Genomic DNA, 14,401 nt, shown 5'->3' with positions numbered 1-14,401 from the left:
CTTTAGCTACTGCTTTTATCATTTTATAGACTTATTTTGCTGTATTTTGTTGATCTCTTTAGCAGTAGGCCTTTATAAATACATTCACATCTTTCTCAGCTTTTCCTTAGCATTCGACCTTGCTGAACCTCCCCTGCTTTCAAAATACTCTGATCATTGAGTGATACTACATTGATGATTTATTGTCTATTTTGCTGAACTTTTTTTATTGCCAACTTTTTTTTTTGTCTTTTTACCTTTTTTTTTCTAGGGCTGCTTCCACAGCATATGGAGATTCCCAGGCTAGGGGTCTAATCGGAGCTGTAGCCACCGGCCTACACCAGAGCCACAGCAATGCGGGATCCGAGCTGCATCTGCGACCTACACCATAGCTGACGGCAACGCCGGATCCTTAACCCACTAAGCAAGGCCAGGGATCGAACCCACAACCTCATGGTTCCTAGTCAGATTTGTTAACCACTGCGCCATGAGGGGAACTCCAGAATTTTTTAGTTTAATATTTAAAAAACACCTCTTCTTACAGGGGATTGAAATAACTAGGGATTAGCTAGTAATAAGAAAACTCAAATATATAGGGCTCAAAAGATTTAAAGAGCAGCTAATACTCCCAGGACTGAGAGCACCTGAGGAAGAGTTCTATACCCCTGCACTGAGGTTCTGAGATTGTTGGAGAGGGCATGGCCTTGGCTCACTGAACAGCAGTCACTGGTGCTGCACCAGCTGTACTTGGCCCTTGGGGTACCACGGAAAGCTGTTCACGGGGATGTGTCTTGCTGGCTGGATTCTATTGACCACTGAATACTGTAGGAGCCAGAAGCTGGGGAAATCCGGTGTTGAACACTGGAGCCTGTTGAGTGAACACACCAGCCTGAACCTGGAACAAACTCCACCTATACTGTGTCTCTCCAGTGTCCTCTACTGACTGTGTAGTGTTCTCACCAACAAAAGAAAAATATCTAAAGGGCCCAGACCCATGGTCATGCAACCAACAAAAAGGAAAGAGACAGCAAATCTGTAATCAGCATGTCCATCCAGAACCCTTCTTCCTCAACATCCCTGTACTTTACCAGTTTCTTTAAATGTCTGTTGTCTGTGACTTAGTATTTGCATCCTTCTTAGTGAGGGCTCAGTTCAGGTTCATTCCATTTTTCTCTTGTTACATCAGCCTTCTCTAGCTTATCATCTTTGTCTTCTATTTTCTTCCTGTAAAACAAAACTAACGATACTAGTGATAGAATTAAATTCAAACGAGGCTCTTCACAATTTGGTTAGAGCCCATCTTTCTAGTCCTTTCTTCCATCATTGAACTTTTTATTGCATCTCAAATATTCCAGGCTCTTTGATGGCTTTTTGTTTGCTCTGTTACCCACAGTTTCTGTCTCCATAATTTTCTTAGGTAAAAATTTGCATTTCCCTTTGTATTATAAATAGACTTTTTGGGAGTTTCCGTCGTGGTGCAGTGGTTAACGAATCCGACTAGGAACCATGAGGTTGCGGGTTCGGTCCCTGCCCTTGCTCAGTGGGTTAAGGATTGGGCGTTGCCATGAGCTGTGGTGTAGGTTGCAGACGCGGCTCAGATCCCGCGTTGCTGTGGCTCTGGCGTAGGCCGGTGGCTACAGCTCCGATTCGACCCCTAGCCTGGGAACCTCCATATGCCGAGGGAGTGGCCCAAGAAATAGCAACAACAACAAAAGACAAAAAAAAATAGACTTTTTGGTTTCCCCATTTTAAAAGATAAAATATCATTATATAGTTTTTTTTTTTTTTTTAAAGGCCACACCTGCAGCATATGGAAATTCCCAGGCTTGGGGTCAAATCTGAGATGCAGCTGCCGGCCTGTGCCACAGTCACAGCAATGCCAGATCCAAGGTGCATCTGTGACCTGCACCACGGCTCACGGCAACCCACTGAGTGGGACCAGGGATCAAACCCGCATTCTCATAGATACTGCTCTGGTTCGTTACCACTGAGCCACGGTGGGAACTCCTGTCTTTGTAGTTCTTGAATATTGTAGTCCATCTCTTTTCATTACAGTATGCTTTATGTTATACAACTTTTACTACCTTAAAAAGTACTATCAAGTGTTTTATTTCATCCTGCCTTTAATTATCTTACTATTTATGTTAGGAAGTATAGATGAGCAAGGTATGGTCTCTTCCCTTGATTCATACTGTTCTGTTGTGAAAATAGGAAGGGTGTGTTTTGTAGTCATTTGACTAATAAGAAGGGGGAGTCTAAGAAGATGAATGACTTGTCACAAAGCTAACAAATGACAAACTCCTGGATATTAATCCAGAACTTTATAATCTGTGGATTTGACTATATTAGTCATAAGAAGTTGATGCTTTACTTTTTTTTTGTTTATTTTTGCTCTCCTTGCTTGAAGTTTTAGCTGTTTGGGGCTTAAAGTTGTGACTTGTCTTAGTGTCTCCCTGTCAGCTCGTTTAGAAAAGAAAGTAACTTACCCCTGTCCTGTTTCTAGTTAGGTTAGAACTGTTTTTTTTGTTTGTTTGTTTGTTTGTTTTTGTCTTTTTGCCATTTCTTGGGCTGCTCCCTTGGCATATGGAGGTTCCCAGGCTAGGGGTCGAATCGGAACTGTAGCCACCAGCCTACGCCAGAGCCACAGCAACGCGGGACCGAGCCGTGTCTGCAACCTACACCACAGCTCACAGCAATGCCGGATCGTTAACCCACTGAGCAAGGGCAGGGACCAAACCCGCAACCTCATGGTTCCTAGTCGGATTCGTTAACCACTGCACCACAACAGGAACTCCTAGAACTGTTTTAAAGTGAGTGTTTTCTTGACTGTTTTGCACACATCTTTTTTTTTTTTTTTTTTAAGGCCACATGCACAGCATATAGAGGCTCTCACCCTAGAGGTCTGATCGGAGCTACAGCTGCCGGCCTATGCCACAGCCACAGCAACGCCACATCCAAGTCTCATCTTCGACCTACACCACAGCTCAAGGGATCGCCGGATCCTTAACTCACTGAGCAAGGCCAGGGGTCGAAGTGACAACCTTATGGTTTCTAGTCGGATTTGTTTCCACTGCACCATGACGGGAACTCCCACACATCTTTTACTTTGTCCCGTTTCCCTCTTTATTAAAAGTTAGATGTGAGTAGTTTACAGAGTAGTTTACAGAACCTCAGTTCAGGTAGGAGTCTTAGCAGTTCTTTATTGGGTGGACTTTTATTTATGGTCATTAGGGACCGAAGGAAGCTTTATTTTTGGGTTTTTTTTTTTTGTCTTTTCAGGATAGCACCTGAGGCATATGGCGGAGCTATAGCCGCTGGCCTACGCCACAGCCACAGCATTGCCAGATCTGAGTTGCATCCAAAACCAACATCACAGCTTACAGCAGCGCCGGATCCTTAACCCACTGAGCAAGGCCAGGGATTGAACCCAAATACTAGTCAGAATCTTTAGCCACTGAGCCAGGAACTCCAGAGGAAGCTTTAAAGCTCAATGGACTGGTGATAGTGTTGGGAATATGATTTTTTTAACCTTTGTCAAGCCTCACATATCTGACCTCAGTAAAACTAGAAGCAGAAAAATATTTGTACCAACTTTAAAAACTTTTTTTGGAGTTCCCATCGTGGCATAGTGGTTAACGAATCCAACTAGGAACCATGAGGTTGTGGGTTTGATCCCTGGCCTTGCTCAGTGGGTTAAGGATCCGGTGTTGCCGTGAGCCGTGGTGTAGGTCGCAGACACAGCTCGTATCCCGAGTTGGCTCTGGTGTAGGCTGGTGGCTACAGCTCTGATTAGACCCCTAGCCTGGGAATCTCCATATGCTGCGGAAGTGGCCCTAGAAAAGGCAAAAAAACCAAAAAAAATTTTTTTTGATAGGGGAATCAATGTATTGTTAGATTTTTTAATTTACATTGTTCTGATTGGTAACTTTACATTATTCTAATTGGTAACAATTTTTTAAGTTAAATATCTTGACAATAATGCTTTCTTGAGAAAAACAGTGACCTACTGTATAGCACAGGAACTACATTCAATATATTGTACCATGTAATGGAGAAGAATCTGAAGATGGATAAATATATATGTGTGTGTATTAAAAACTACATCACTTTGCTGTATGCCTGAAACATGGTAACTCAACTACACTTAAGTAAAAATTAAAATTTAAAAAATAACAATGCTTACTTGGTTGACTTAATCTTTTACAGCCTATACTTAACTTAAGAGACCTTGGATTATCTGAATTAAAAATTGGACAGATTGATCAACTGGTAGACAGTCTACTTCCTGGATTTTGTAAAGGCAAGAATGTTTCTTCTCATTGGCATACATCTTATGTTTCTGCACAGTCCTTCTTTGAAAATAAATATGGTAAGTTAATATATTTTGTGTACTAATGAGAGTATGCTATTTTAATACTATTAAATACTATTTATAATAGATACCATTTTTTAACATTTTCTGTGTGTCACATTCTGTCCTGAGTTTCTTTTCTTTCTTGCTTTTTTTGAATGAGTTTCTCTTCTTGCCCCCCCCCCCCCTTTTTTTTTTGGGTATCTTTATACTGGAATCACTGGAGTGATTTTAGTTTCACAGAAATGTTGCAAAGATCATACGAAGTTCGTATATACCTTTCCTCTCCTCATGTTGACTACTTATTTATCATTTATCAAAACTAAGAAATTAACATTGGTTCCATACTTTTTAAACTAAATTATGGAATTTATTTAGATTTTACCAAATAAAGTTTAATTTTCCCAGATCCACTGGAGTTCTTTTTCTGTTCTGGGATCTAATACAGTATCCTAAATAGAATTTAGAGTAGTAGAATGTTGTTGTTGTTTTAATTTTAGGTGACAAGTGTGTTTTGGCTTTCAAGTAACATTCTAATCTTTGAGGATACATTAGAGAAACTGTGGTCTCTTTTAGAATGTCTGTATTTTCTTATTTGAGTTTTATAACAATCTAATATTATAAGTGAGTAGTTTGTTGAAAGGGATGTCAGCTTAATGAGTTTGTTTTGTTTTCCTTTTTTTTTTCTTGCAGCTGAACTGGTGGCATATGGAACTTTCCAGGCTAGGGGTTGAATCAGAGCTGTAGCCATTGGCCTGCACCATAGCCACAGCAATGTGGGATCTGAGCCACATCTGTGACCTACACCATAGCTCACAGCAACGCCGGATCCTTTATCTCACTGAGTGAGGCCAGGGATCAAACCTGCATCCTCATTGATACTAGTCAGCTTTGTTAACGCTGAGCCACAACTGGAACCACAACAAACAAGGAACTCCTTCGTTCGTTTTGCCTTTTTGGATGGTACTTAAACATTGAATATTAGAGGCTTATCAAAATACTTGTTGATGGAAGGACATAAAAAATCATTATGAATGATAAATGCCCTGGAACAGAACAGGTTTGAGCAGTTTTGTGATGAAGCTTTGATATGAAACTGTACTTTGCAAACTTAAATCATTTAATGATCCTTCCTTCTTCTTTTGCTTTTATTTTATATGAGAGCTATAGGATGAATAAAGAATTCAAAAGCAGAGAGTTCCCATAGTGGCGCAGTGGAAACGAATACGACTAGGAACCATGAGGTTGTGGGTTCGATCCCTGGCCTTTCTCAGTGGGTTAACGATCTGGCGTTGCCGTGAGCTGTGGTGTAGGTCGCAGACTTGGCTTGGATCTGGCGTGGCTGTGGCTGTGGCTGTGGCGTAGGCCAGCAGCTGCAGCTCTGATTAGATCCCTAGCCCGGGAACCTCCATATGCTGTGGGTGTGGCCCTTAAAAATAATAATAATAATTCAAAAGCAAGAAAAACAAATTTTTTGAGCATGAGACTTGGACTAAAAATCTGCTTCTGTTTTATAGTTTTTTTAATGCTATCCTGCTTCCTTCCTAAGAAGCCCTGAGGCTTAGTGGTTGAGCGTGAGGAGTAGACTAGGAGCACACTCAGTCCTGCCACTGAGTGTGGTATTTACATTAATCTCTTTCTTTCTGTCTGTCTGTCTGTCTGTCTTTCTTTCTTTCTTTCTTTCTGTCTGTCTTTCTGTCTTTCCTTTTCTCTTCTTTTCTTTTCTTTTGACTGCCCTGGGGTATATGGAGTTCCTGGGTCAGGAACCGCATCAACCTAAGCTGCAACTGCAGCAGCACCGGGTCCTTAACCCACTGTGCTGGGCTGGGATCAAACCTGTGTCCCAGCACTCCTAAGACACTGCTTATCCCATTGTGCCACAGCCAGAACTCCTAGTCTCTTTTTTTTTCACTTCAGAGGATCAAATGAAATAATCTAGGTAGAGTACTTGGCCTGTAGTAAGTGATCAGCAGAGTAAAATTTTTGTCATTACCGTTGTTTTATAGTATTATTATTATTACTATTACTCCTCTAGTCTGCATATTTACATTTCCTTTTAAAATTGTTCCTCTTCCTGCCAGATGTTTTTTCTTGGCTTACATAGGCAGAGGTATTAAACAGAGTTTCTTGACTCAGTTGTAAGAGAGAAATCCCTGAATTGTAACTGGGGTGCAGGGTTAGAAGAGAACAAATTTCTATTGTTGCTGCCTTTCTGTTTCCCTGAGGTCATGGATGTAAAGTAGGATGGGGCCCATTAGTCAACAGTGGGGGTTGGGAAGGATGATCATAGTATTCATGGCTTAAGTTAGGGAAGGAACTTTCTTCGTGCCCAGTGACTCCGGAGCTTTAAGTGAGAAAGATAATACTTCTGGATTCCATATTTTATTGTTCTTCGTTAGAGTTGAAATTGTCTCCAGGAAATAGCAGTTCTTTGTCTCTGCGCTCTTAACTAAAAGTAACTTGAGCTTAACATGTATATATCTTTTACCTCTTGGTTTGAATTTAATTTCACTGGCAGTCGTTTTTATATATCATATAAGAAAAGATAATCAAAATCAGAGTCATGTATAGGCAAATAAAAGGCAAAACTCATTTTGGCTTTTCTAATATTTGGTAAAATTACTTGTTATATTTCATAACTAGTTTGTTTGTTTCATTGACTTTTCTACAATTTCCCCCCAGGTTCCTTAGATATATTTAGTACTTTACGTTCCTCTTGCTTGTACAGACAACATTCAAGAACTCTTAAAAGAATTTGTTCAGATCTTCAGTACTGGCCAGGTATGAAGCAATAATTGTATTCATTTTGAGAAAAATAATAGACTTATTTAATATATTCTGATTTGTCTTTCTTAATGATATTGATTAGAAACATTCATTGCTAGCTCACAGTAGAACTTACATAGTATTTGGAATAAACTAATATGGATGTATCTGTGTGATTTTTTTTTTCCTTTTGTCTTTTGTCTTTTTAGGGCCACACTTGCAGCATATGGAAGTCCCCAGTATAGGGGTTGAATCAGAGCTGTGGCTACCAGCCTATGCCACAGCCACAGCAACGTGGGATCCAAGCCGCATCTGTGATCTACGCTACAGCTCACTGCAACGCTGGATCCCCAACCCACTGAGCAAGACCAGGGAATCGAACCCGCATCCTCATGGATACTAGTCAGGTTCGTCAGCCACTGAGCCACGAAGGGATCTCCGTATCTGTGTGATTTTTAATCTGAGAATATAAAATAACTAGATTTTGTGGGTTTTCTTTTTTTTTTTTTGTCTTGTTAGGGCCACATCCTCTGCATATGGAGGTTCCTAGGCTAGAGGTCAAATTGGAGCTGGAGCCGCTGGCCTACACCACAGCCACGGCAACACCAGATCCGAGCTACGTCTGTGACCTACACCGAAGCTCGTGACTCTAGATCCTTAACCCGCTGAGTGAGGCCAAGGATCACATCTTCTTCCTCAAGGATGCTAGTCAGATTCGTTTCTGCTGAGCCACAATGGAACCTCCTAAAATAACTAGAAAGTGTTAAATTCCACAGTAAATGGACTCATCTATATATACATGCTCCAAAACAATTAAGTGCATGCATACTTCCCTCATCTTCAGAATCCCATTGGAGGAGTTCCCCAGTGGTCTAGTGGTTAGGACTCGGTGCTTTCACTCCTGTGGCCCAGGTTCAGTCCCTGGTGTCGTAACTGAGATCCCACAATAAATCAGCTGCATGTTTGTCGTGGCCAAAAAAAAAAAAAAATTTAAATCTCATTGCAATGACAAAAAATATAAAAAATAAATATAAAAAAGTCAAGGCAGTAGCTGAGGGGTTTCATAAATATCAAGAAATTTGATGACTTTTTCTAAGTTGTAAAGTCACATTGATACCAAAACTGAATATGTATTCATTAATATTTGTTTAATACCAGGCACTACTGATAGGCATTAGGTGAAAGTGATAGTTATGTAACTGAAAAAGACATGTTATCAACCTTCATGATAGAGTGACATGAAAGAGGTATGTAATGCTATTTCCAGTAGAACTTAGGAAACATCCCCCAGGTTTGAGTGAATAAAAGTGGGCAAAAAAAGAGAAAAAGAAGTTGGCGTTGCTGCAAGCTGTGTGACATGGGCCTGCAACTCTGGCTCTGTTTTGAGTCCTGTGCTGCAGGTGAAGGCTTATAAAAAGAAAAAAACGATTAAAAAAATAAAATTCCTAGAAGAGAACATTAGGCAAAACATTGTGTGACAGAAACTGTACAAATGTTTTCTTAGGTCAGTCTACCAAGGCAATAGAAATAATAAACCAGCGGGACCAAATCAAACTTAGAAACTTACGCACAGCAAAAGAGACCATAAACAAAAAGAAAAGACAAGAGAAAATAGCTGCAAATGATGTCCCTGACAAGGGATTAATCTCCAGAATGTACAAACAACTCATATAACTCAACAACCAAAAAAACCGAACAACCTTATTGAAAAATAGGCAGACCTAAATAGACATTTCTCCAAAGAAGACATATTGATGGCCAGTGGGCACATGAAAAGATGTTCAACATTACTAATTATTAGCGAAATGCAAATCAAAACTACAATGAGGTACTGCTTCACACCAGTCAGAATGGCCATCATTAACAAGTCTATAAACAACAAATGCTGGAGAGGGTGTGAAGAAAATGAACCTTCCTGCACTGTTGGTGGGAATGTGAAGTGGCACAACCACTATGGAAAACAGTATGGAAGTTCCTGAAAAAAACTAAAAATATAACTATCACATGATCCAGGTATTCCCACTCCTGGGCATATATCTGGGCAAAACTATAGTTCAAAAAGCTACATGTACCCATTCATAGCACTATTTATGGTAGGCAAGATATGGAAAAGAACAAAAATAGGCCATTTGCGGCACTATGGATGCAAATGGAGATTCTCATACTAAGTGAAGTAAGTCCGAAAGAAAGAGACAAATACCATATGATATCACTTATGTAGAATTTAAAATATGGCACAAATGAACCTTTCTACAAAACAGAAACAAACTCACAGACATAGAGAACAGACTTGTGATTGCTAAGCAATCACTATGCAAACTTGTGATTGCATAGTGAAAAGTGGGAACTGTCACAGATAAGATTTTAAAATTACAAGATAATGGAGTTTTCTTAGTGGCTCAGTGGGTTAAAGATCCAGCATTGTCACTGCTGTGGCTGGGGTTGCTGCCATGGCTTAAGTTCATTCCCTGGCCCAGGAACTTCCACATGCCACGGCTTTAGCCAAAAAGGAAGAAAAATAAAGTAAAATTACAAGATAATGTGTGTAATTTTATATTGTAAATAAAAGTATTGAAACAAAATTATTCGAGTCATGAATTATTAGAAACCCAAGAGGAGATCAGACAATAACTATAAAAATTTGAAAGGTATTATCTTTGTCTTTTTGCCTTTTCTAGGGCCGCTCCTGCAGCATATGGAGGTTCCCAGGCTAGGGGTCTAATCGGAGCTGTAGCCACTGGCCTACGCCAGAGCTACAGCAACCCCAGATCTGAGCCGCGTCTACGACCTACACCCCATCTCACGGCAATGCCATATCCTTAACCCACTGAGTGAGGCCAGGGATCGAACCCTCAGCCTCATGGTTCCTAGTCAGATTTGTTAACCACTGCACCATGACGGGAACTCCAAAAGATACTATCTTTTAAATATAATCCTTTGCCCCAGAGGCACTAGGCTTAGATGGTTTTATGGCTTTATTCTGTTCTCCCAAAGTGAAAAGTTTACCTGTTACTTTAAACTTTTTTAATAGAGAAAAAGATGGAATATGCATCCCTGTTTATTCTGTGAGATTATTGATGCAAAATATTAGTACATGAATTTCCCTGGTGGCCTAATAGTTAAGGACTCAGCGTTGTTACTGCTGTGACTTGAGTTTACCGGCCCAGGGACTTTTATGTGCTACAGGCATGGCCAAAATAAATAAATAAAAAATAAAATAGTAGTTCAAAAAAATTCAGTGGATCCATTTCACTCAATATAGATACTGAAATCCTAAGTAAAATCTGAAAAAACCAGCACAGAAATAAGCTAAAAACTGATTACGGAATATAACAATGATTTAGCATTAAGAAGTATGTTAATTTTTCATGTTAATTGATTAGAGAAGAAAAAGATTATTTTTGTGTATGATACAAAAGAATGTGATATATCCTAATTGTTATGCATCCTAAAAACTTTTCAAAAGCTGGAATGGATACTTGAAATCTTTCGTAAAGCTGTCAGGTTCTTAATCTGAGACGTACGATGTCTAGTATCCTGTTCTTCAGTAATTTAGAGGTCCTGAAAAATGTGATTATTAGAGAAAAAGGAAGTTTTATATAAGTTAAAGGAAGGGGCAAAATTGTAATTAGTTGAAATTTATTTTTTATTTTTTTTATTTTTTTGCTTTTTAGGGCTGCACTTGTGGCATATGGAGGTTCCCAGGCTAGAGGTCTAATTGGAGCTGTAGCCACCGGCCTACACCAGAGCCACAGCAATGCCAGAACCAAGCCGCGTCTGCGACCTACACCACAGCTCACAACAACGACTGATCCTTAACCCACTGAGTGAGGTGAGGGATTGAACCTGCAATCTCATGGTTCCTAGTCGGAATTGCTTCCCCTGCATCATGACGGGAATCCCAGTCAATAGCTTTCTTCTATTCTAGTGATAGATTTTATTTACAGCTCAGTCAAAATCCATTATCTTGTATCTTGACAAGAAATATGCAACATCATATGTATACACAGATGTATATGTATATGCATATGAAACCTGACTGAAGGAAATAAAAGAGGAGCTGTGTAAAATAGGGAATAGTATAATCCTTTTTGGAAGAACTTCCTATCAAAACATTTTTAATTTGCACCCAGAGCTATTATTTCAGTTCAGCTCCAGTCAAAACTCAAAACATTTGTTAGGAAAATCAAGAAGCTGATTTAAAATTTGGGCATAAAAAGGTGAATCAGATTCATTTCTTACTTTAAATAAATTTCAAATACATAACTGAAAACAAGTAAAAGTATTAGATGAAGTCAGTAAACTGCCTTTAAAATCCTACTTTGGGAGTTCCCATCATGGCTCAGTGGTTAATGAACCTGACTAGTATCCACGAGGACATGGGTTTGATCCTTGGCCTCGCTCAGTGGGTTAGGATCCGGCATTGCCATGAGCCATGAGCTGTGGTGTAGGTCACAGGTATGGCTCGGATCCTCAGTTGTTGTGGCTGTGGTGCAGGCCAGCTGCTATAGCTCCAGTTCCACTCCTAGCCTGGAACCTCCATGTGCCACTGGTGTGGGCCTAAAAAGAAAAAAAATTTTCCTAGTTTGAGGATGAGACTCTTTACTCATAGCACAGTGCAGAAATCACTAAAGATTAAAAGACATCATTACTAGAGTTCCTGTCGTGGCTCAGTGGTTAACGAATCCAACTAGGAACCATGAGGTTGAGGGTTTGATCCCTGGCCTTGCTCAGTGGGTTAAGGATCTGGTGTTGCCGTGAGCTGTGGTGTAGGTCACAGACTCTGCTTGGATCCCGAGTTGCTGTGGCTCTGGTGTAGGCTGGGGACTACAGCTCTGATTTGACCCCCAGCCTGGGAACCTCCATATGCCATGGGAGTGGCCTAGGAAATGGCATAAATAAATAAATAAATAAATGACATCATTACTGAGTTCCTTTTGTGGCTCAATGGGTTAAGAACCTGACTAGTATCTACAAGGACACGGATTTGATCCCTGGCCTGCTCAGTGGGTTAAGGATCCGGCATTGCCACGAGCTGTAGTGTAGGTCAAAGGCTTAGCTGGGATCCTGCGTTGCTGTGGCATAGGCCAGCACTGTAGCTCCAGTTCAACCCCTAGTCTGAGAACTTCCATATGCTGCAGGTGTGGCCCTTAAAAAAAAAAAAAAAGCTCTGGCATTGCCTTGAGCTACACCATGGGTCACAGACACAGTTCAGATTCCCTGTTGCTGTGGCTGTGGTGTATGCCTCAGATGCAGCCCTAAAAAGCAATAAAAGGAAAAAAGACATAATTAACCTTATAAATTATTAAAAGACAGAGACATTAAATGTTTGCAATATACACAACTAAACGTGTATATAACATCCATATTCTGCAAATGAAAATGAAAAAGTGTGAAAGGTCATAAGTGCTCTTTTCACTAAAAAAAAAAAAAATAGTCGATAAAAATAAAAGAGGAGACGCAGTCATAGTTCAGTGGTTAACAAATCCAACTAGGAACCATGAGGTTTCGGGTTTGATCCCTTGCTCAGTGGGTTAAGAATCCAGCATTGCTGTGAGCTGTCATGTAGGTTGCAGACGGCTGTGATCCTGATTTGCTGTGGCTCTGGCATAAGCCCCTAGCCTGGGAACCTCTATGTGCCTCAGGTGTGGCCCTAGAAAAGACAAAAAGACAACAAACAAACAAAATAAAAGATGTTTTTTAAAATCTACCTCACTTTTTATCTAAAATGCAAATTGAAACAAGATGCTACTTTCTACCCATCAGATTTTGTACAAATTAAAAATATTTTCATTTATATTCTGTGCTACAAAGGGTGTGGAGGAAAAGATACTCAACTTCACTGGTGGGTTTGTAAATTCTGAATAACAGCCGTTTCGAGGACAGTTTCTTCACGTTAAACAGTTCAAGTTTCACTTAAATTCCTTTTAGGAATTTAGTCTATATGTGGTGAAAGATAACATGTACAGGAATTTTAACCCCAGCATTATTTTTAGCAATAAAAACTAGGAAACAGCTAATGCCCATAGTAGGGAAGGAATTGAATAGATTGCCACGGTCTAATAAATTCAGAAATTGTAAGCAGCCATTAAACAGAATGCACTGTCTGACCTGTTCTGAAAAATATCCATGGTATATTATTGTTAAGGGAAAGAAGACAGTTGCAGGAAGTTCTGTAATCTTTTTATACAAAAAGGATTTGTTTAAATACATACAAGTATAGTTATGGAATTGTTAACAGTGATTACTTCTGGGAAGTAGGATTGGGACTTGGGGAATCGATTTGACTTTTGAAAAATATTCACCAGTGGATTTTTGTTGTTTTTACATTTTGAAATTACCAAGGAAATGTAACAAAAAAATAAGAACATAGTAAAATAGAATTACCAAGAAAGTATAAAGTTGATTTATAGATTCAATTCATTTTAATGACTAATTACAAGTGTGTTGAAGTGGTAGGCAAAAAACTGTTAGAAAATAATAACAAGAAAAAATAATAACAAGGATATATAGGAGTAGTGTCAAGAGTTTGATTCTTAGGCACTTTCCTTGTGAAAATTTAAAATGGGAATTAAACGTGATACTATTTCATTCAGTTTTTGTACAGTCTCGGGGTTTTAAAACTTTGAAATCAAGGACACGACGTCTGCAGTCCACCTCTGAAAGATTAGCAGAAACACAGCATACAGCACCATCATTCGTGAAGGTAAGTAGACCTTTTTTTGTTTACTCGAAAAAGTAATAATTTTCAAGCTATTAAAAAGAACCTGGAGTTCCAGTCATGGCTCAGCAGTTAATGAACCTGATTAATATCCGTGAGGATGCAGGTTCAATCCTGGGCCTTGATCAGTAGGTTAAGGATCCAGTGTTGCTGCGAGCTATGGTGTAGGTTGCAGAAGTGGCTCAGATCTGGCTTTACTGTGGCTGTGGTGTAGGCCAGCAGCTGTAGCTTCAATTTGACTCTTAGCCTGGGAACTTCCATATGCTGCACGAAAAAGCTAAATAAATATTAAGTAAGTAAGTAAAAAAGAACCTTCAGTATCTGATTTCTGTTGTTGGCTAACTGATTTTCTTCCATCTTTCCGCTTATGATAAAGGATTAATATCCAGTATAATCACTGTACCTACAACTCTCCTGGGTACCAAGCTTGTCTTTCTGCTAGCCTATTAGACATCTTCCTGCCTCTTTTCCCCCTGTCAATCTATACCTGCCTATGTATTTTTTGGTTAATAAGCATCCACCCAAGCCAGCAACCTGGTGGTCAAGTATGATTTGTCTGTCTTTTCTTACCTCCCACATCCATT

At 39.7% G+C, this 14,401-nt stretch overlaps 1 protein-coding gene across 1 annotated transcript in view; it reads left to right on the top strand.

Moving 5' to 3' along the window:
- The window catches only part of YME1L1 (YME1 like 1 ATPase), a 42,132-nt gene that overhangs the window by 8,852 nt on the left and 18,879 nt on the right, over positions 1-14,401 (top strand). The window contains exons 3-5 of the mRNA XM_047754613.1: positions 4,186-4,348; positions 7,013-7,111; positions 13,693-13,802. Of these exons, the coding sequence (XP_047610569.1) occupies positions 4,186-4,348; positions 7,013-7,111; positions 13,693-13,802 (372 nt within the window). The remainder of the gene's footprint in view (positions 1-4,185; positions 4,349-7,012; positions 7,112-13,692; positions 13,803-14,401) is intronic.

Source organism: Phacochoerus africanus, chromosome 12, assembly GCF_016906955.1.
Source record: "Phacochoerus africanus isolate WHEZ1 chromosome 12, ROS_Pafr_v1, whole genome shotgun sequence".
NCBI classification, from domain to species: domain Eukaryota; kingdom Metazoa; phylum Chordata; class Mammalia; order Artiodactyla; family Suidae; genus Phacochoerus; species Phacochoerus africanus.
This window is presented reverse-complemented; position numbering and strand designations above follow the sequence as displayed.